General features: G+C 45.7%; 1 protein-coding gene across 1 annotated transcript in view; it reads right to left on the minus strand.

Annotated features, from left to right (window-relative positions):
• Window positions 1–22,738, minus strand: part of TCF25 (TCF25 ribosome quality control complex subunit) — a 722,186-nt gene that overhangs the window by 699,084 nt on the left and 364 nt on the right. Inside the window, exon 2 of the mRNA XM_085639175.1 lies at window positions 20,648–20,854. Coding sequence (XP_085495301.1) covers window positions 20,648–20,854 — 207 coding nt within the window. The remainder of the gene's footprint in view (window positions 1–20,647; window positions 20,855–22,738) is intronic.

The following is a 22,738-nucleotide window of genomic DNA, read 5'->3' on the forward strand; positions in this document are numbered from 1 at the left end:
ACATCAAGGGTATGTCCTTGCCCCTATGCTTTTTACCCTCTATATAAATAATGTGGTTGATGTTGTGAAAAACTGCAGAAATGACTCCCCTCTACAAATCGGTAATAAGGTACTGATTCTCTTATTTGGAGAGGACTCCCTTTTAATTTCCAAGACCCCAATGGGTCTCCAGCTTCTCGGCGACAAATTTACCAATTCGTGTGTCACGGGGCTTGGAGCTCAATACCAATAAAACCAAGTACATGGTTTTTGGCAAGGGAGCTGTTAAAAACTCAATCATATGGGCTGAGGGTGAAGTACTTGAGAGGGTGAGGGGCTTTGATTATTTAGGAGTCAAAGTAATGGGGAGTATGAAGTGGAATGATCAGACAAAGAAAAGTACACTGGGGGCGTGGACAAGACCCGGAGCGCAATGGCCGCTTGATCTGATCGCTCAGTGAGCCCTTTCCTTCCCCCAGCTATCCAGAATGCCTATCCTCCTTGCAGCGGGGAAACACACCCGATCGCAAGCGGAGGCTCCGTGACCGACTCCCGCCGCTGACAACCTGCCGAACCTAGAGTTACTGGTCCCGGTGAAAAGCAGGCCTACACGGGCAGAGAAGCAGGGAGCTCAATTTGACGGTCCCGCCGCTGAGGGAGGGCTGAGGTGCGGCCTGGTGTCCCGGTGGGCCCCGAGCATATAAATCCCTGCGGGCGGAAGCCCAGAATAAAGAAGCTCCGGCAATACGCCCAAGACCGTTCCTGCCCCAGTGGTGGATCGCGCAGAGTCAACTGCGCACACAGGAGCCAGCATGTAATAGCCGGCTCGGCGGCCGCACCCAGGGAGAGGCTCTCGGCGGATTTCGACCAGACCCGGGACAGCTGGTGGTGAGGTGAAAGTGGAGGGGGGGCCCTGAGGGGAAGCGAAAAGCAGAGCGATTTGGCCACAATACCCCCTCTCTCTCCCAGCCAACTACACACAGAGGTGAGCTCCAGAGACCCCCGCAGGTGCCCTGCAGGTATCGGATTCACGCTCCCTTTCCATAAGGCGTGCTGAGGCCCGGTGACGATGGACGTGAGCCACGAAAAGCCCAAATACCCCACAGACCTGCTGACAGGACTAGAAACCACCTGGATAACCCGCACCGCTCCCTGCCTGACCGTAGGTTATACGTGCGTTGGGACAGAGCGGTGTGACCCCTTGCAGAGTCGGGACCGCCCTGGCTCGCCTGCCCTGGTCGCTGCCCGCAAGCTAGCCTAACCATCCGGGGGCAGGATGATGGTGCCACTGTCCTAAATTGCACCTCTGCCCAAGTCGAATTGATGGTGGACAGACAGAGCCTTGCTCCCGCTGCTACACCGTATGTGATTACTACCATCGCCGGACACTGGGGCCAGCTGTCCTTGGAACTATCGTCAGAACGCCAAAATGGCAACAGACAAGAGCAAAGCCGCTGGTGCGAAGGGACAAAGGGCAGTACAAACAAACAGACTTGACCGTTACGTTCCCTAAGGACATGCTCCACAGCCGACAATCAGGGGGTGGCTCCACCGGCGAGCAGGGAGGTGAGGACTAGGAACTGTCCTAAAAAGATGTCATGAAGGCGATCACCACTGGCCAAACCGCCTTGGAGCATAAAATGGACACCATTACTATAGAGGTCAACCTGATCAGAGCCGACCTCACCAAACTTAATGAGAAAGTCAAACAGGTGGAACTCACCACTGCCAGCCTCGTAGACTATGTGACCCAGCTCCAGGGTCAAATGCAGGAGATGCAATCAGTTCGTAAAGCCTCTGAACTCAAGCTGGATGATTATGAAGGGCGTTTACACTGCAATAATCTGTGCACTTTAGGTGTGCCGGAGACAGTGGAGGGGCAGGCCCCTGACCTCTTCGTTGAAGAACTTGTTCTGCAACACCTGAAACCCAAGGGCCTCAGTAAGGTTTTTGTTATTGAAAGGGCGCAAAGGGTTCCAGGTGGTCGTCCCAAGCCGGGAGCCCCCCCACGCCCAATGCTGGCGAGAGTACTGAATTTCCGGGACAGAGATGTGATCCTCCAAAACGCCAGAATGGGAGCCCCACTTTGCACCGAGAATTCGGACATATCCTTTTTTCCTGACTTCACGCAACGAGTGCAGCAGCAAAGACGATCCTTCACGTCGGTGAAACAGACACTCAGAGATAAGGGTCTGAAGTTATTTCCAGCACGTCTTCGAGTGGAAGCTGATGGAAAAATCTGTTTTTTTCGAACGACCGTAGGAGGCAGCAGATTGGCTTGAGTATCGGACGGAACGGGCCCCACAAGATCGTAATGCCGGGGGTGAGGCCATCTTACAGGGCCCTGGCTGGACGTGAGGCCTCCCCTATACTAGCTGACTATCGGGTTTGGCTGGACAGGTAACTGGCATTGGCGGGATGGGGTTCCGGAGAGATGTCTCCAGTTTCTGAGACTGACTTTTGGAACTTTGGTGTGTGACCCACGATGGGGACTATTACCTGTAGCATCAGGGGGGTGGGAATACGGGATGTCACGTCCTTACATTTTCTATTAATAGTTTCTTTACAGGGCGACATTTTCTATTAATAGTTTCTTTACAGGGCGACAGACACTCTACAAGTTTCTTATGGGCAGTTTTGAACCCAGAGTGCAGGGCAGCAGGATGGGGGGCTGTTGGACTGGGGGGGAGGGGGGGTTGTATCTATGCAAGGTTATGGTTTGCACATCGGTAACTCACTTCACTACTATCACAGAGGCACTTGTGAACGGTAATATGAGCTATAAGCGCCATGGGAGACAAAAATGTTAAAAGTTTGAGCTGGAATGTCAATGGGCTCAGGGACAAGATCAAACGTAGTGTGGTTCTCCAGTATATCAAGCGGCAGGCCCCAGATGTTGTTCTCCTACAGGACGCACCTGGTTGGAAATCTCTGCAAAGCAATGCACGGGGGGGGTACAAAATGGTGGCACACGCAGGATTCACATCTGGCTCCAGAGGTGTAGGCGTCATGATTAAAAATTCGCTCCCATTTGAGGTGGGCTCAGTCTGGACAGATGAGAGAGGTAGATACGCTGGGATTTCGGGCACATGGGAGGGCCGCACGGTCACGTTCATGTCAATCTATATACCCCCGGGACTGCAGGGCCCCACCTTTACTGATCTTGGTTCCTTTCTACTTACTGTACCAGATGGCCTCCTGGTCCTTGGCGTTGATTTTAACGCCGTAGTCTCAGGCACATTAGACCGCTACCCACCTAGGGAAATAGGATGCTCTGCGTGCTGGCTGCCTGATTTTCTTGACACTTTGGGGCTGGTGGACGCTTGGAGGGTGTATCACCCAGGCCAGATACAACATACCTTTCATTCTGGGGCCCACCATAGTCTATGCCGAATAGATTATGGCCTGGTCCCTGCAGCACAAGTCACTCACATACAAGAAATCAGACACCTTTCCTGGGGCATCTCGGACCACTCTCCGGTGTGGATACACATAGTACTCAATCAAGCCACGGTGGGTAGGCTGGCTTTAATCAACCCCTGGTACTTTCGAGACTCAAAACTTCGCAAAAACCTTCTCATGGCCATAGAAGAATAATTTCACAGATAACGTGGGGTCAGTATCCTCGTCCCAATCCCTATGGGAAGCTTTCAAGACCGTAATTCGAGGCTAGGCGCTGTCCTTGATTGCCGGGGCGAAGAAAGAAAAGCAAAAAGGTATCCTTGACATAGAGGCAGACATGTATCGGCTGGAGGGCGACCTAGAGCTCGGCGTTACACCGGAAAAGCTCCATCTCCTGAGCCTGAAACAACACGACTATAGTGCCTGGTTACGGACAAGGCCTAACTTCTGAGGAGGGAACGTCAAGATAGAATATATGAATTAGGTGACAAAGCAGGGAAGCTAATAGCATGGATACACTAAAAAGACTGGGTAAGCAGATAAGTCCCGGAACTTGCAGATGATGACGGCACCTCTCTCACTGAAGCCCAAGACATAGTTGAGAGATTCGCCACTCACTTTCAAAAGGTATACTCAACAGTGACCCCACATACTGTGGAAGACTCACAGGACCTCCTTTGCGACATCAGACTCCCTTGCTTTTCCCCGGTGGATCGCGACTTTAGGGAAAGCGACTTGACCACAGATGAAATTGCGCAAGCAATACGCGCATTGAAACCGGGCAAGGCTCTTGGACCGAACGGTATCACCATCGAGCTATACAAACTACGGCCCGATAAACTCGCACCATACCTAAAAATCGATGTTTGAGGAATCTTTAGAACTTGGGGCTCTACCGAGGGAACAGAGAATAGCCACTATAGTCACCATACATAAAGAAAGCAAGCCCCGAACAGACTGTGCCTCGTACAGGCCGATTTCCCTCCTTAACGCCGAACCCAAAATCCTGGCCAAACTTCTGGTTGCCCGTCTGCTCAAGGTAATAGGCGCCCTGGTGCACCCAGATCAGTCTGACTTTATGCTACACAGAAATACGGCCCTCAACTTGCGCAGGATTCACGGAGTGCTGGGTAGAGCGTCAACCATCCAGGAGTCTGCTGTTATTGTGTCCCTGGATGCAACCATGTCATTCGATACGGTTGAGTGGCCCTATCTTTGGGCAGTACTCGCAGAACTGGGATTTAGCCCAAAAAACATACAATGAGTGAGTCTCCTGTATCAGGAACCTCTGGCCCAGGTCGTGGTAAATAACAAACTGTCAGCTACGTTCCCACTCAGCCGTGGGACCCTCAGGGCTGCCCACTCTCTCCCCTCCTTTTTGCCCTTGCCCTGGAGCCCCTGGCTGCCTGGATTCGTCAAGACCAGCTGATACGAGGGCTGAGGAGGTCCCCTGATTGGGAGGACCGCATCTCACTCTATGCGGACGACATTTTACTCTATCTGGCGTCCCTGTCGAAATACCTAATAGTAATTTTGGACATTTTGGCAGTGTTCGGTAGATTCTCTTTCAGGGTAAATCCTTATTATTCCCCCTTAAGGGAGATCCCCCTGGAAACTGTCCAATCCGGATTAACACAGGGGGCTTTAAATACCTAGGTATTTTTATTTCCCACAATCCCTCAGCCCGCTACGCCCAAAATCTCCTGCCGCCCCTACATAGACTCAAAAAAGATATCATAAGTTGGAAGTCGCTTGCCCTCTCCCTACTGGGCAGAGCTGCCCTGTTTAAAATGATGTCCCTGCCCAGATTTCTCTACGCGTTGCAAAATGCTCTAGACCCGGTACCTCTACAATATTTCAGGGAAATAGAGGGTCTTCAGAGAGAATTGCTATGGGACGGGAAACCTCGTATCGCGCTTAATAAACTGACCCTAAACTGGTACGACAGCGGTATAAGCCTTTCAGACAAAAAAAAAATATTACTAGGCCGCACACCTGGCTACCATAAATCACGGCACCTATGGACGAGGCAATGACCCTGGCTACACTATGGACAAATGGCTCCTCTCCGGAGGGAACTATAATGGGACACTCTATTCGCGACCCAAAAAATACACCTTAATGGGCCCCACCAAGCATTCAGTCCAAATTTGGCATGATGCAACTAACTCTCTTGGGTGGGGGCGTAAACGGACGATGGCGACCCCCCTTTGGGATTCTGAAACTCTGGGCAGCCTCTGGAGATCAAAAGGCTTTGACAGATGGGATCTCATTGGCATTACACAAATTAAAGACATTTGGGGAGAAGGGGCGAGTCAAATCCTTCAACATGCTACAGGCCGAATATGATCTGGCCGCCACAGAGCACTTCCGATATGCCCAAATCCTACACTCACTCCAAACACTCCTACCTAAAGGGACAATACCACCTGACGCCTCTCCCTTAGAGGACAGAATCTTAGATGGCCACCTACCTGAAAAGACGATTTCCCTAATATACAAAAAACTGAAACAATATGACCGATACCCTACAGGCATTATGGTAGAAATGGACAGGAGACGGTATTGAGTTAGACGACGAAGACTGGCAGGAGGCAGTGTATTTCCCTAGAGTGGTTGCCATACCGGCACGCCTCGGACTGGTACAGCTAAAAATCCTTCACCGCGTCTACATCACCAGGTCACGCCTGATCCATATGGGGATAACCGACAATGGGGAATGTAGGAGAGGCTGTGGTCAACTGGGAACCTTTCTCCACATTATATGGGAATGTAAGTATGTCAGTTCTTTCTGGCACGAGGTACACGAAGCAATATTTGCTGTACTACGCACCCGTCTTTCACCAAAGGTGAGGCGTTGCCTCCTCAACATATGGGAGCCCACAGACCTGAACACTCACCAGCCACAATGGGCTTCCCTGGGATTCATAATAGCTAAGAGAAACATCGCACAACTATGGGGTGCACCACCTACGTTGGAGGCCTGGAAGAGGGACCTTGACTGGGGTATGTTTAGGGAAAAGACGGTTTATGTCTCAAGGGGATGCCCAAAAAAATGGGCACGTATTTGGAACCCTTGGAATAGTTATTGTGGAGAAATCTGTGAGCCACCTGTTTGTCTTGAACCAAATGTCCCTCTTACCCCAGGATGATCCCCTCTTGTGTCAAAATGTAATCCTCTTCCTTTGTGCGCCGCCATCATTTATTCACTATGTGTGTCCTCTGTATTGTTCATTTGAACTGATGCTTGTTTCAATAAAAAGAAATATATTAAAAAAAAGAAAAGTACACTGCTACTAGAACATAGAGCAAATGCTATTAGTAGGTTATATAAGCAAACAGGTTCCTGTGCAGTATCGCCAGCTCTGGAAGTTTATCGTGGCAAAGCACAAGGGGCAGCCCTATATGGAGCTCAGATTTGGGGATGTACTGATGCTTCCCAACTCTCTGCTGCAGAAAATGGATTTGCCAGAAGTCTGGTTTCTGACCCCAGAAGTACACCATTAATTCCGCTGCTTTATGATCCAGGACTCAAAAGAATTGCTGATCTGCCCGCCCTTACACCAGTCATTTACTGGATTCGATTATGGGTCACTACTGAGTTGAAGGAACTCAGAGATTGCCTTGTTGAATTGTTGAGCATAAGGGGTGCCAAGTAAATACTCTGGGTTAAATTTGACTCCGACTGGTTTAACAAACTGGGATTGACAAGGTTACAGATTAACCCAGAAAGAATGTGTAAGACCGACCTTAACATCATAAAGTCTAGTTATTGGACTTACATCCACGATATCCATTTAAATAATTATTAAATTGGTAAACTAACAAACAGATTTTTAGACATAAAGCTGTTTTCTCGTTACGAGGATTTTTTATATTTCATTTCTTCCCCCTAGCCAAAAGTCTCTATATCTGTATTCGATTTGGCACCCTGCCGTTGAGATCAGTAATGAGTCAATGGCACAAAGCCCCCGGTATTAACACTTCTCCAGCATGTGGCCTGGCAGACGAAGATGAGGCTCACATATTATTCTTCTGCCCGAGTTACCATGTCCCACGCCGAAAATTGATTATTCCTGTATGCCAAAATCTGAAATTAACAAAATATATAGTGGCCCTCAGAATATTAAGGAGTGACATTACTCCAGTAATAGCTATTGCTACGAGCAAATTTTTACTGGCTGTGTGGCATAAACGTGATAGACTACTGACTGTGCCCATAAATGACTAGATACAAAAATGTTCATGACTGTTTTTATCTTATTTATATTGCTTTACATATACAGCTGGAAGATAGTTTTTATGTATTTTCTATGTATTTATTGCTTGATTTGCACACAGATTCCGGCTCCCGTTTGCACATTAGTAATGGCCAAAGTAGATGATTAGTGTTGTTCTTGATCAATTGTGCTATGACATGTGAAAAAATGGTTTTATGATACACCTTTTGCAATGTTTTTATATATGTGCACTTTGATGGTACTTGGTTACTGAATAAAGATCATTACTACTATTACTAAAATTAGATGGCTCTAGCAAACAACACAAGATAAAAAGATATCTTGAATGACAAAAGAAACAAACATATGTATTAAAATCCCTCTACATACCAACTGGGAGCTAAGGCAGGAAAAGCCCTCTCAATCACTACGAAAACAGATTGATCAGTTATGAGAGCAGAGCACGCAACTTGTTTTTAAAGACCAACAACAGATCTTGAAAATTCCTGAGGATTTTTATAACTCTATATAACCAAAAGTTAGCAATTAAACTATTGATCAATTCCCACGCTACCAAAGAGGACCAAGTAATGCTTGCTAAATTAATCAAAATCACAAAGTGGAGCTTTTAGTCTTAAATTAAAAAAAATCTTTAAACAGGCATAGACAAACTGGAGTGCTCCTCTTATAGACCAATACTGATTGCAAAATATACTCTTGACTGAATAAAGACATACGCTGAGTAATTCATAAAGACTAATAAGGCTAAGGGCTAAATTAAAATCCATATATATGACATGTTTGCTTCTATAGACTTTGCAACAACTTTCAAACATGTACCAATCACTATTACAGCTGATGATGAAAACACATTTCACACATAAGTTGGAACTATATATGGGATTCGATGGCACAGCAATTACAGTATATATATATATATATATATATATATAGTATCTTAAAGCATTATGTTTTGCTCCATTTGTCTCAATCGAGGTGAATATGAAGCGTGTCAATGAATTTAATATTAAATGTGGAAAGTCACAAGGATGCTCCCTTTCTGCTTCGGTATTTACCTCATGTATACAACTTCTGGAATTAAATTAGGGCAATCTCAAGACATTCCTACTTTCTGGATGCACATTAGATTGCCCTAAGTAAAGCTCTGTGTTGATGATCTGACCACACTAATGACTAATACAGGAAATCACTGGATTCATTTAATGACGATTGCGGTTTAGTTTAGAGAGTGGTCCGTCTACAAGATTAACTCAGAGAGTAAGATCAATTGATGTATTTCTAAGTAAGAAAAAAAGAATACATATAATGACTTGGAAATAAAACTTGTTTGGATAGTACTATTTAATTGAATCCCCAATCGGATTTGCATGAACGTATTAATTAATAGACATGAATTCTGCATTTACCAATCTTAATTAGTAGAATAAATAATATTTAGATGAACGTCCGGCCAAAAATGTTATACATTTCCAAAAATGTGCTAGATTCTCTATCCAACACATTCATCCAAAAATTGGAGGCCCACATCTATAGTATCACATGGTGAAACAATAATATTCACTTGTCCAGGAAAAAGATAACTGAAGCACTGCGTGAAGTAAGTCTGGTACGTCCAGACTTTAAACTTTATTTCTTGAGCAATTTAAGTGCAAAAAGTTCAATTCTTCAATTTTCTGGATCAGTGCCCTGAGGCGGATGCTAGACAACCTTATTTACCTAAGAACAAGTAATGCAGGCAGCATGTTACAACAGGGGACTCAGAAAAGTCATCTTCTTTGCTTTTAATATGGCAATATAGCTCATAACAATATTGTATACATACATAAATAGCTAGCTGCAACCCACCAACATTTGACACTTGGCTAATAGAATTCTATGTTTACCTTGCTATGAAACAAGATTCTTCCAAACAACTTCCAGAATCTAGAAAGGAAGAATAATGTTGCTATAGGATATGAAGGTTTCTACATTTACATTCTAAACTAACTTTTCTACAGCAACTGGACTTTTATTCTACTTGTCTCCAGTTTATCTACTTTCATTGTTTCCCCCATGCATCCTCATGTTTCTGACTGCACTCCATAACATCCAATTAGAATGCAAAAAGAGGGTAAAATTAAAATATCCCCTTTTACTCTTCTCTCGTCGTACTACATATTCTTCCCTATATCTAGCGTGGTCTGTGTAAGCTGGACCTGAAATATTTTCTTCTCTATGTGTGGTATAATCGAGGGAAGCTGGACCTTTCCCTTTTGTCTTTTAATCTGTATTTTCTCAGCAATAAAGTCCTACATGTAGAAAGGGGTGATGGTGGGCATAGGCAAAATTTGTTATAGCTTTACTTTGAGAACCAAAGCTAGAAACAATATCCTTCAGTTACGTCTCTTTACACATTAAGATGGTAAAAACTATAAAATGTTACGCAAATTCTTCAAGTGGCTTGCTCATTCACAAAAGAGCGCCGTTGTGAGGATAAAGTGGACAGGTACTTACATGGGGTCAGTCTGTATGGAACACCAAGAGGTACAGAATCAGACCCCAATGCATGATCACTTAGCCCATTATCCATTAAGACCAAGTGGGTGATGGTGAAGGAAGGTGAATTAAAACCCCATCCACCAGAGGACTTGAGGGAAACCCTCCATTCCTCAGTAGGTCTTAATGGAAGGATAGCCTTACTTTTTATTTTCTTAAGCGACACCTTGTAAGGAAGTGTCTACTTCCATCGAAGCCCTCCTCATAAACTAGAAGTAGTCAAACATTAACAACCTGCATATATGACAGGGTTAAAGAATAAAGTAAGAATGCCATGAGTGCATGGGAGAGGACTGCAAATGCCAAGCACCTTCCTTTAAACGCCTAAGTGCAGCACAAAACAGAGACAGTAAGTTGAATATGTGTATTTAAGCCTAATTTGGTAATATCACGAGGTTTGTATTGAATTATATTCTGTTCATTAATTTACATATATTGCTAACAGGAAAATCCTCCTGGGTTATATCATAATTTCTTAAGTTTCACATCAAACAGGATTAATTTTGGAGAGAATAGCAGCTAACAGAGTAGACCAAATGTGAGTAGCCAATGTTCTGCAGCCCTACTACCTAAACATGCATTGTTCTCCTCATTATGCACATATAAGTCTCCCCAAATTTGAAACCAACAATGCTGCACTGAAGAACCCCAAATAGGTCTTTGGTTCAATCAAGGGAAGGAGCCACTTTAGATGAGCACCTATGGTTTATGGGAAGAAGTAGCAGGGAAATTCAGGAACAACAGAAGTATGAAGGGCAGCAGGCGAAGATATGGAGGCACATGCCTCCATATATCCTTGTGGGTGCTATGCATGACACCCCACGTGTACAGAGCTCATGGTTTCCATTAAGCTGTCTCCTCTGCAATTCTCCCTTTGGCGAAGGTAAAAAAATCAAAGCTGAACATTTTTTCCTCAATCGCAGTGAAAGACAAGCGGCTAATAAAGCTTCTACAATAATGCAGGGCAGGTCGCAGTGGTCTCTGGGAGGATGAAGAAGTGCTTCAGTTGAGAAGTTTGATAGTGGTAAAACCAAAGTGTAAAAAAGCCTTAATACCCTCCAGTTACACATCTCACAGGTTATGTTTAACACGAGGAGGGCTTGCCCTAATATTCCATGTATTCTAGGGGCTTTCCTCACATGTATCCTTAACAAAATACAACAACCACATTTGTTTTTTTTGAGGTGGCAGTTCGGCTACCCATAGGAGGGTCTGGCATCTTTTCCAGAACTGCGATCTTGGACCTAAATTGGACAATAATGCCACCTATCTGTGGTTGGCACCTTTTACTGGGCATTACCTGTGTTATCCTAGCACCTTGACACCCGGGGGTATTAGTGCGCTTTATACATTTCTATCCTATCCTAAGGGGAACAGTTCCTAGGGTACATGGTATGTTTCGTCTTTCGTTCACCATCCTTGTGCTTGGCTAGTTTGTGACTTGACTTACGTTTAGTTAGGTGCAATTTCGTGAGACATTAGATCAGTGGTTCTTAACCTTTTGACTTCTCTGGGACCGCACTTGATATTAACTTGAGTCCAGAGACCCCCACTGAATCATTATTGGAATCGGGAGAACCCCGCAATAAGTTAAAAATGGAATATGTGTACTAAGCAATTTCAATGTTCTGAACTGCAAAACAATACATAACATTAAGCAATTTTATTAATCATCACTTGTGTATTTGTTTGACAATTGCTTCATTTTATGTATTGTTTTGAGCTTTATTTTAGAGTACCTCATTGGGCAACTTTTCCCAACCCTGAACTAAAAATCTAAATTTCAATTATATTGGGAGGGTTGTAGCTTTTCTAAATTTAATTGAGGCCACTCATCATCCATACTTTATTTTGTTTGATGCACTAACACTGCTCAAACTATTCAACCTAAGGATACCAACTTTAATTTTACCCTACAATTTCAAGTTTTTCCACATTTACTGAGCGTTTTGAAGTTTTAAATTTTTTATTTTGCTTCTTTATTTAAATTTATAAACAAAAAGAGAGATTGAGGGTAGGAGTGCTCCCAGTCCCCCTATATTATATCCAGAAACAAAACGAGGGAGTTATCCTTAAGTCCACAAGGATGTAGAACAAGTATATGTAGAAAAAGTATAGTAAAGATACAGGAGAGAAAAAGGTTTTTTTCTTTTTAAGAAAAAGGTTTTTATTTTTAAGAAACCCCTCACTCGCCAACCTAGTTGGTGACATGCTTCCTCATTGGGGCCCACCCAAATGGTCTAATACCATCCGGGTGTGCTCCAACGCCTGATTACAGCGGAGCGGGTTAAGATGTTACGTGATAGTGCACGTGAGTTAGTGATATAAGTGAGGTTTAAAAATACCTCAAGACCCCCTAAGTGGTTTAATATGGAGTCAAGAGGTAAGATTAAAAACAATAGTGATGATACCTCTAAAGGTATAATGGCCTTTGGTATCTGGTGTTACTAGTGTTATACTAGTGATGTTAGACAAGGTCTTTCAGGTCAACATGTTTCTACCATCTGTAGCAATGCTGGGCTTTAGTCAGGACCTAAATTGTTGGAAGGAGGGGTATGCACTCTTCTATTAAACAAGTTACCAAACTTCAAAACAAAAACCTGGAAAGAGAATTTTTTTTTGGGGGGGGGGGGGGGGGGGGGGGGAAGGGGTAGTGTTTTTCCTGCCCCATTTCCGCCAATATCAGAGACATCAGGTTAGAAGTTGACCTCAGGAATGGAGTTGCACTTCCTCTGCAGACTAGTTAATGAGGACATCCTAAGTACGTGTATATGTGCTAGCACATTTTGTTTCATTGTGAAACTAAGTGGGAGGGAACTACAAAAAAAAGAAAAAAATCTTTCAAGCAACAGTTTAGGGGATACGGGAGGTATACCCCAGAAGTGATTGGACCAAAGATAGTTGGAATAATAATCAAAGCTAATCTGACATTCACTCAGTTTATATATATCTTGAACTTGCAGTGAAACAAAACATGCTCGAAATCAATCAATTTAAACTGATAAAGCATAGAATGCCTATGTTAAGACAAAACTATGTCCATTGCAGATGGCTAAGATAAGTCACGTACCAAGACTTCCGTATAAATCAAGTAATGGTTTTAGGAGGTATAAAAAAAAGTTGCACGTCGCAAATAATCTCCAACCCCCCTTGGTCACTTTTTATTGCTTTGCCTAAAAGTCCTTCATCGCAGAGCTAAATAACCTGTTCCTTTGTATTATAAATTGTGTGGCAAGACCCAGGCAGAAGCTTTGGATTTTATAACAGAAATGTGGAATAAAGATTATGCAACAGCTTTGGGATGTTTTAAAGCGTATTATGTACTGATTATGGAAGGGTGCCCCGATATTAAAAAGACTGCTCTGGATGGTAACAACCGCCTATTACTACTGCAATATTATTCAATCTTGAATCATATGATCAGAAGAATGATTGTTCCTTTTGGTGCATACACATCAACTGGCATTTGCAACAATAGAATACTTCAGTTTCATTTAAAATAAACTAATAAAAAAAAATGTGATTGCCGTGACCAATCTATCTTATATCTAAACAAAGTTGCTCAATATGAAAAAACATTCTACCCAGCTTGCAAACGATCCCTATCACCTGCAGAATCTCCCAGGGCTCCACAAGGTCTCCTGCACCTGTCATTTTCAACCAATTCATGGAGCAGTTTGGTGCTCTACTCACAAATATCATCAAGATTCAACAATATGCCAACAATGCACAACTCCACTTGAAAGTCTCCTCTGCTTCAGATATTCAACGCCTCAAACATTGCCTGCACATAATCTAGACCTGGATGCCTAGTGCCTACCTGATGCTTAACCCAACCAACACGGAATTTCTATTATTTGCCAAGAAGAAGAAACAAGATACAATACAAACCTGAACTCCAACCTCTCGCTCAAGGAAAACATTGCCAAAAAAATACAAAGACAGCTACCAGCCCTGCCTTCTAATGAAAATCAAAGAATTTTTTCCAAAAGGTGACTTCAGAACAAGCCTTTGTAATCATGCCTCTTGATGGTGGTAATGCCCTACTGTATAGCCTCCCAGACACCACACTGGCACACTTTAGGGACATCCTACACCAACACACCACAGCACGTCTCACCCATGGCCTGAAGAAATATGAACACATCACCCTATCCTGATGGAACTTCATTGTCTCCGCTGGCTGGACCGCACCATCTTCAAAACCAGCTGTATCATTTCCAAAGCGATCAGGACCAGCACCCTTTCTTATCTTGTAGACAAGCTCAACATCTCTGGTGAATTTCGGCACACGTACAGCCAGGACACCATCAGACAGCAGAGAAAGGAGCGTAAAAAAAAAAAGGCAGCAGGCCTTTCTATATATGCATCCAGGATCTGGATCAAAATCCCTGTATCCATCAGGACTGCCCCAATGCTGCTATTATTTCGGAAAGAATTGAAGACTCATCTCTTGCAATGCATTAAGCATCCTCAACCCAGCAACATTTACTCTGGTTCGTTGACTTTCTGCTTGTCTTAGACCATGTACAGCACTCCAGCCTATTGACTAAGTTTGCACTACAGAAATACAATATACATACATTCTGTCAAATTCTATTACTATAATCAGTAACATGGCACTCTGAATTCTATTACAGGACCGGAGGCTTCGGATTATGCTTTCTCCTTCTTTACTGTATCAACTCACAGCAGCCAATAAACATACAATTAGTAAAACAACTACATTGTCCATGTGACTTTGCGTCAGCCACGCCTCCTTAGCCCTCCATAAGAGCCCTGGTCACTGTCCCAGCCTCCTCTTTCTTTGCTGCTCACAGCACGAGCTAAGTACCCCTCGATTTCATTATTTTTATGTGGGACGCTTTTGTCGTAATACTGTTTCAGCGCGCTGCGCTTTGCCAGAGTCAGTGCTTACTTGTGATGGTAGATAGCGAGGTTGGTCACACGCGATTCAGCGTTGGTGGAGGGGCGCTCTGCGCCGCTAGCTGGGGATCGTCGATATTACTTCCCCGATGTCGATGGCATCGCTACGAAGCGCGAGCTTCTCATACTTGTACCGCGCCGCTGGGCGGCATTAAATCGGACCGTTAAGGCCCAGCGCGCTCAGCGCGGTGTCGAGGGCTTCCCTCATCGCCCGAGGACACGTAGAGCCGGATGGTTACCGGCCGACGTGTGCAGCTCACGCGAAGCCCATTTGGGCTGGTTTTCAGTAGGATTTGGGCTCGCGTTGGGCTGCACACGCCGAGCTCGGCTTCCGGGGGGTTTTGGGAGCGCATTTTCGCTCCGTACTTGTGACGCCTGACTGGCTGAAAGAGAAGTCGCCCTAGGAGTGAGCACACACTCCAGAAATCGTTTAAAATTGGCTCTGACGCCTGAAAAGGCTGCAAGAATATAAATACAGCATCTGCTGAGGGGGCTAGGTACAAGATTGTTGGTGTGCACCTGGGCTGGCCCCCCCCATTACTCCTCCAGGAATATATCATTATTGGATCCTCTACCACTGGTGGATTGGTTCAGTTCCTACACCTTGCAAGCATGAATGAGTGGGTACGGTACGAGGAGGATGAGGAGGATGTCTATTATGAGGGACAGCAGGAGACTGTCCTTGAGGACAATATAGTAGAGGCTCTGGACGCTTCGGTCCAATCCTCTGTCAACAGGGCACTGGAGACTACAGTTCCTTCGACTGTACATCAAGCATTGGCGGCTGCCTTAAAACCGATTACCAAGCAGCTGGAGAGTTTTGCTAAACGTCATGGTTTTACCAAAGAGAAGCACGGGGGACGCTCGAGCACAGAGCAGGCAAAAGTGCGCCGCTGGCCACATGCCACGACCCTGGATACTCTTCCCCCACCCGCGGGTGGCGACCACGCGTATTCGGCTGGCGGAAAGGCCAAGAGTAAGCAGAGAGTCTATGCGGACACTGATTCCACCACCACTGCTACTGATACCGATACCAATACCACGGACGAAGAGTCCCCCCCTAAGAAGAGGGCTAAGAAGGTGGTTCCGGCTCCTTCGGAGACGGCGTCCACTACTCCTTTCACTTTCAACCCTAGCGAGATAGTGCACCCGAGGTCTACTGACTGGGCTCCAGCGCCGGAGGTGATCGACTACCTACATGAGAATATTCGAAAAGGGTTTGACAAGGAGGTCAGGAATAGACTTCGGTCGGAATGCCCTCGACCGGATCTTCCGGATAAAGTAGCAGAGACACCGGAGATAGACGTAAGCTTGCTCACGTTTTTGAAAAAGTTCGCAAGAGACCCCAAAAAGGGGATAGACAGGGCCTGGCGAGGGTGTCAGGATAAGCTGCTTGACGTCGTGGGTCCCCTCGCGAAGATTTTAGAGATGGCTTTGGTGGCCAAAGAGTCGGCAGCTCCAGTGGATCCGGATATCTTAGCCGGGTGGGCACAGCGAGCAATCTGCTTGCTGGGTAATGCCAACTGTGCCATATCAACAGAAAGGCGCAAGTCCCTGCTCATGCGCATGGACACTAATCTCACTGATTTAGCCGCGGCTGAGCCAGGCCCGCTGGCGGAGGGCAATTTGTTCGGGGACCGTTTCGTGAAGGACGTGTCAAAGTATGTAGGGACTTTCACGTCGCTGGACAAGGCCCAATCGGGGATAAAGAAGGTGTTTACCCAGAGCCTTTTCAATAGGGCCGGACGAGGTAGGGGACGCTCGTCAGGCCGCTTCGCCAACCAAGGTCCCCCAAGAGGTGATTTCGGACGAGGAAGAGGTGACTGGGATTCTACCAGAGGGGGTACCTTCTACCCCACCCGCCGCCGCTTCAACAAGCGCAGATTCCAAAGTGGCGGGAACAGAGCTGGCTTCCACGCACAGAATTCCTCAGGTGAGTGTAACAGATTTGTCTCTTCTGCCATTGGGGGGTCGCACTCAGTATTATCTACACAATTGGCGCACTCTGACCCAGGATGCGTGGGTGCTTCAGACGGTTTAGGGATTCCATCTGGAATTTTACGAGCCTCCCTGTCAGGACACATGGCCCAGGCCTCTCCATTTTTCCCAACACGAATGCAATTTTATAGACGAGGAAATAGAGGCCTTGCTGCAAAAGCGCGCAATAGCTTTGTGCGATCACAAACCTCACGGCTTTTGCAGCAACGTTTTTCTGGTCCAGAAAAAGGGAGGTGGATACAGACTAGTCTTGAACTTGAGGGATTTCAACCATTTTCTAATATACAAACATTTCAAGATGGAAGGGATACACCTTCTGGCAGACCTCTTGAAACCGGGAGATTGGCTGGTCAGGTTGGATCTAAAGGATGCTTACCTGTGCATCCCTATTTTTCCTCCGCACCGCCGTTTCCTACAATTTCAGTGGAAAGGTCGGTGGTTCGAGTATTTGGCCCTTCCTTTCGGGCTTTCCTCGGCTCCCTGGTGCTTCACCAAGGTGATGAAGCCGGTGGTCGCGCATTTGAGAGAGCAGGGGATTCGCATGATCATTTACCTGGACGATATCCTGATCATGGCTCACAGCCCGACTCTAGTTTTGCAACACTTGCAAATGGCAATGGCTCTCTTACAGAGTCTAGGATTTGTAATAAATCAGACCAAATCTGCTCTCACCCCGTCCACCAGCACCGAATTCCTGGGGTTTGTGATAGACTCCAAGAAGGCGCAGTTGCACCTTCCCAAAGCAAAACTCAAGGATCTCAGGAAAGAGATAGTAGCCATGTTAGACAGGCGGATGGTGTCCCTCAGGACCATAGCCAGAATAGTGGGCTTACTGGCATCCTCCATACAAGCAATATTTCCAGGACCACTGCATTACAGGGCATTGCAGAGACTAAAAATTCAGCACCTTCAGAAGGGTCTAGCTTATTCGGACCTGGTACCGATCTCTCAGGAGGTTCGAGACGAGATGCAATGGTGGCTGGGGCACGTGGAAGCGTGGAACGGCAGGGCCATCTTCGGCTCCTTGCCGGAAGTAGTCATCGAGTCCGACGCCAGTCGTTGGGGCTGGGGAGCGCGTTGTGGCGACATTTCCACAGGCGGAAGATGGTCTCCCCAGGAGTTAGAATTACACATAAATTGTCTGGAGCTCCTAGCGGGCTCCTTTGCAATTCGGACGCTGTCGCCCAAACAGACAGCTTGCTGCATTCTGTTACGAATGGACAACGTGTCGGCCGTGAGATACATAAACAAGCTGGGGGGGAACGAGATCGCCCCTGTTAGTGGAGATTGCCAAGGACTTTTGGCACTACTGCCTGCGTCACCAAATAACAGTAATAGCGGAATACATTCCAGGGCAGTCCAACCTCATAGCGGATTGGAACTCCAGATATCTGAGGGATTACAGCGACTGGAAGCTGATGCCGAGCATGTTTCACTGGCTGCAGAGGCTTTGGGGGCCGTGTCAAACGGACCTGTTTGCCTCCAGATTGAATCGACAGATTCCCCACTTTTTCAGCTGGAGACCGGATCCAGTGGCGACAGCCACGGACGCGTTCCTCCAGGATTGGTCGGGAGCAGTGAATTATGCCTTCCCGCCGTTCCTCCTCATTCCGAGAGTAACCTCTCATGTTCTCAGGCAGAAAGCGGAGGTGATCTTAGTGACACCACGGTGGAAATCGCAGCCATGGTTCCCGATACTGCTGGAAATGAGCTGCGATCTTCCCAGGAGACTCCCTTGGGCGGAGTCTCTCCTCCTGGGACCTCACGGGGAGCAGCATCCTCTGATCACATCGGAGAGGTTGTCGCTGATGGCATGGAGAATTTCCGGCAACAGTGGGAAATGCCGGGAATTTCGGAAGCAGCTTCAGGCTTCATCAGGCAAGCGTGGGCCCCTTCCACCAGGAAGCGATACTCATCAGCCTGGACAAGCTGGATGGGTTGGTGCGTGGAACGGAGTCTGGATCCCGTGGGGACCGGACTATCCGATATTGTGAATTTTCTTTCGGAAAAGGCTGCGAGTGGCCTTGCCTACCGCTCTGTAAATAATTTCCGATCGGCCATTTCGGCGGGGCACGCACCGGTGGATGGAAAGCCGGTGGGCATGCATCCTATGGTATGCAAGCTTCTTAAGGGTATTCGGATGGCAAATCCTCCCAAGCCCAAATACTCGGGCTTATGGGATGTGTCCTTGGTCATTTCTTTGTTCAACAGTTGGCCAGTGAATAGTCAGTTGTCAAGAAAACAGCTTTTCGCAAAATTGGCGATGCTGTTGTGCCTCTCGGCCTGTAGGCGCTCATCGGATGTGCGAGCGTTGGATATTACAGGTAGAGTATTTACCCCGGAGGGGGTTTCCTTTACTATCACGGGTCGTACTAAAACACTGTCTAGACACATTGAGTATAATGCTTTTCCGAGTAATGAAAAATTATGTGTGGTCCAATGCTTGAAAACCTATGAGGAATGTACCCGACCTTTGAGGTCTGAGGGTTCTACGCAGCTCTTGCTTGCAATACAAAAACCTTTTAAACCGGTGACGGCTGCAACTATAGCCAGATGGCTACGTTATGTTATGAAGGAAGCAGGTGTTGATGTTCAAATGTTTGGCGCACATTCTGTGCGAGGTGCAATGGCTTCAAAGTCATTTATGTTGGGTTCTAGTATTCAGGACATTATGCATTGTGCGGATTGGTCTTCAGAGTCGACATTCAAACAGTTTTATTATAAGCCGGTGGGAGATATAACATCTGTGGTATTTAATAAGCGTTAAACTAGCATAATCCGAAGCCTCCGGTCCTGTAATAGAATCAAAAATTAGCTAGCATTCGCGCCAAGAATTTTCAATTCTATTAAGGACACGGAGGCGAGGATTATCCCACCCGGCTATGCACAATATGATTGTTCATGTTTACCCACCCGTTGATGATTATATAAACCTTTGTGGTAAATGGAGTTTACGGGTTGTTCCTGTTGGTTTTTTCCTAGGTGCAGACAAGAAGTCTGAATGAAGAGGCCTTCACATTGAAGCTTTTTGAAAGGAAGTTGTGTTCCGGTTAATCGTTCACATCAGACGGCAAGTCTGGTAGCGGATATCTTCACGTTGAAGACTGCGCAGAGGACTTGGGTTCCTGTTAAACTTCCAGGTTGGAAGAGTTTGTGAAAGTTGTGGATTATTAGACTTTACACAGTTCGAGCAAAGAAAGAGGAGGCTGGGACAGTGACCAGGGCTCTTATGGAGGGCTAAGGAGGCGTGGCTGACGCAAAGTCACATGGACAATGTAGTTGTTTTACTAATTGTATGTTTATTGGCTGCTGTGAGTTGATACAGTAAAGAAGGAGAAAGCATAATCCTCGCCTCCGTGTCCTTAATAGAATTGAAAATTCTTGGCGCGAATGCTAGCTAATTTTTGATTCTCCACCTCGGTGGACAAATCAAACATATGCCTGGAATTGAAGTAAAGAGTGGGGAGTTTCAATGCCACAAATTGCTCTATGACGTTTGCCTAACAATACCATTAGATTGATTACTATACAATGAGTTGCAGAATTCAACAAAGGTCATAAAGTACCTGCGTACTAGCTGGTGTCTGATGATGGCTTTCAGATGTTCCCTCTTCCTCTGCTTCATCATCGCCTCCTCTGAACCCATTACTGGTTAACTCTCCTGCTTGAGTGTCCAGGATTGTCTTAGTTGTATCACATTCCTTCAGTCTGGAATCTGCAGCCACAGCATTGGAAGGGGGCTGCTCCTCTGGGTCTCCGTCCACATCTGTGATCTGCATAAACAAAGATGGTGTCAAAATCTGCTCAGAGGTGCATTCGTTCAAGCTTTATAAAATAATGATGGGCAAAGTGACAGCAAATAAAGAAAAGTCATGTTAGATGACAGAGGACTTTGAGAGAGCTGCCATTTCTACAGAAATGTCAAAAACGGAACCAGGGGCACAAATCTGGCTAGCTTTTCTATGTTATTAACCACGAGCAAATAAAAGGCATAGTGTAGATAGCAGCAATCAAGCAACTCGTAAAATGGAATTCTGTACCCCAAGACAAACCTCAGCATTCACCAGCCAAAACCAAGCCCTTTGCAAAAGATCTCTGTACAACTTACTTGATATATTGCAGCTGTCACTCTAAAGTAACATGCAGACTTAACTGGTAGTCATCTGCGCCACACAAACCAGGATGGGCTAACAGTTCTTAAGGCCATTTCTCTCTCTCTACCTCCCATATTACCCTCTCATCTTTGACAGCTACTATACCCCTCTGCATTATTCATTTCAATATTTTTTTTTCGTTTGCAAGTGAAAGGAAAATACTTTCACATTTCCAGGTTATATGCGGATTTATGAACTATAGCTTATTATGGCCATACCTGAATTTATCATTACACTACGGTGGCTCAACAGGATGATGTATTTGCTCTCCTGTGTCACCATGCATGCACACACTAATGGCATGACGCAGCTGACATGCTATTTATTTAATGTTTGCTGAGGAAGGAGCAACCTGGAGCATATAGAGGGATTGGTACTGGAGGGGAGAGGTGACACATGATGAGAGAGCAAGAAATTCCATACACTCCCATGAAGTAAGAAGTGGAAGGAAAGCCATTGAACAAGAAGCCAACATGAGACTGACAAGAAAGCCAAAAAAAAAAAAAATCAATGGGCCAGCTACAAGACCACTTTCAGTATTTGTATTGTTCACAAAAGATCTTCGACAACAGAAAATTAAAGCTGCCTGTAGTCAAGACCTAATAAAATGGCAGTATCCTATAAACAACAGTGTCTACTCTTCTCGTACGTTTCTGCAACTGCCACCACCTCATGCTGATAAGCAGTTGCCGCACAACCCTCGGAGCATATTTACAAACTGGAGGCACTTCCCCCAACACCTAACATATTGCGCCTCATTGTGCAGCACTCTAGCAATTACTTAAAGGTGCCTCAGAAGCAGATGTGAATAGGACAGCTCTGTGGCCTTGTCAATGGTGAGAAGCTCAATAATTCTATAATAGGTATCTGTGTGACCACAATGTGTTTTTCACCTCATCTGTACACCTTCTCCAGTCAGTATTGTCGCCGTCTAAAAGATGCTTCAGAGTTCAACCGGAGCACCACAACAGGCATGAGTAAGGCATCCAGTCCTGGGTTTTACTTTGCATGTTGGTCCCTGTAGTTTGGCATTCCCTTTTAAAATGTAGATATCACAATGCGAAGTTTGAACAAGAACTGGATAAGCTACTCAGGCTTGACATATGGTAACTCGAGGGCGTCCAAACCAGTGCATGAAATGGAAAAATAGAAGTGCAGGCGCTCTGTACCAGAGGACTTGCTGGTTTCTGAAAAGTGCCGGTACTCTCAAATCAAAGGTATAGCATTTCTCTTGAGAAGTGCAGGTACTCCCCCTCTCAAAATAAAAAAGTGCAGGTACTCCGTACCGGACAGTACTGGCCCATTTAAAGCACTGGTCCCAATCTTTGTCATATTGCTGCTACTCATTAACTATTGTCGGAGTTTAATGACAACTTTAGTTTTACGATTGCCACCAGTTCCCCTACTCTGAGTGCTATCGATCCCTTTAGGCACGTATTACCGTGGTGCCCCTTCACGTAAAGTGCTAACTCCACATACAAGCTTTCAGTATACGTCCCCGGT

Source organism: Triturus cristatus, chromosome 12 (assembly GCF_964204655.1).
Source record: "Triturus cristatus chromosome 12, aTriCri1.1, whole genome shotgun sequence".
Taxonomy (NCBI): Eukaryota; Metazoa; Chordata; class Amphibia; order Caudata; family Salamandridae; genus Triturus; species Triturus cristatus.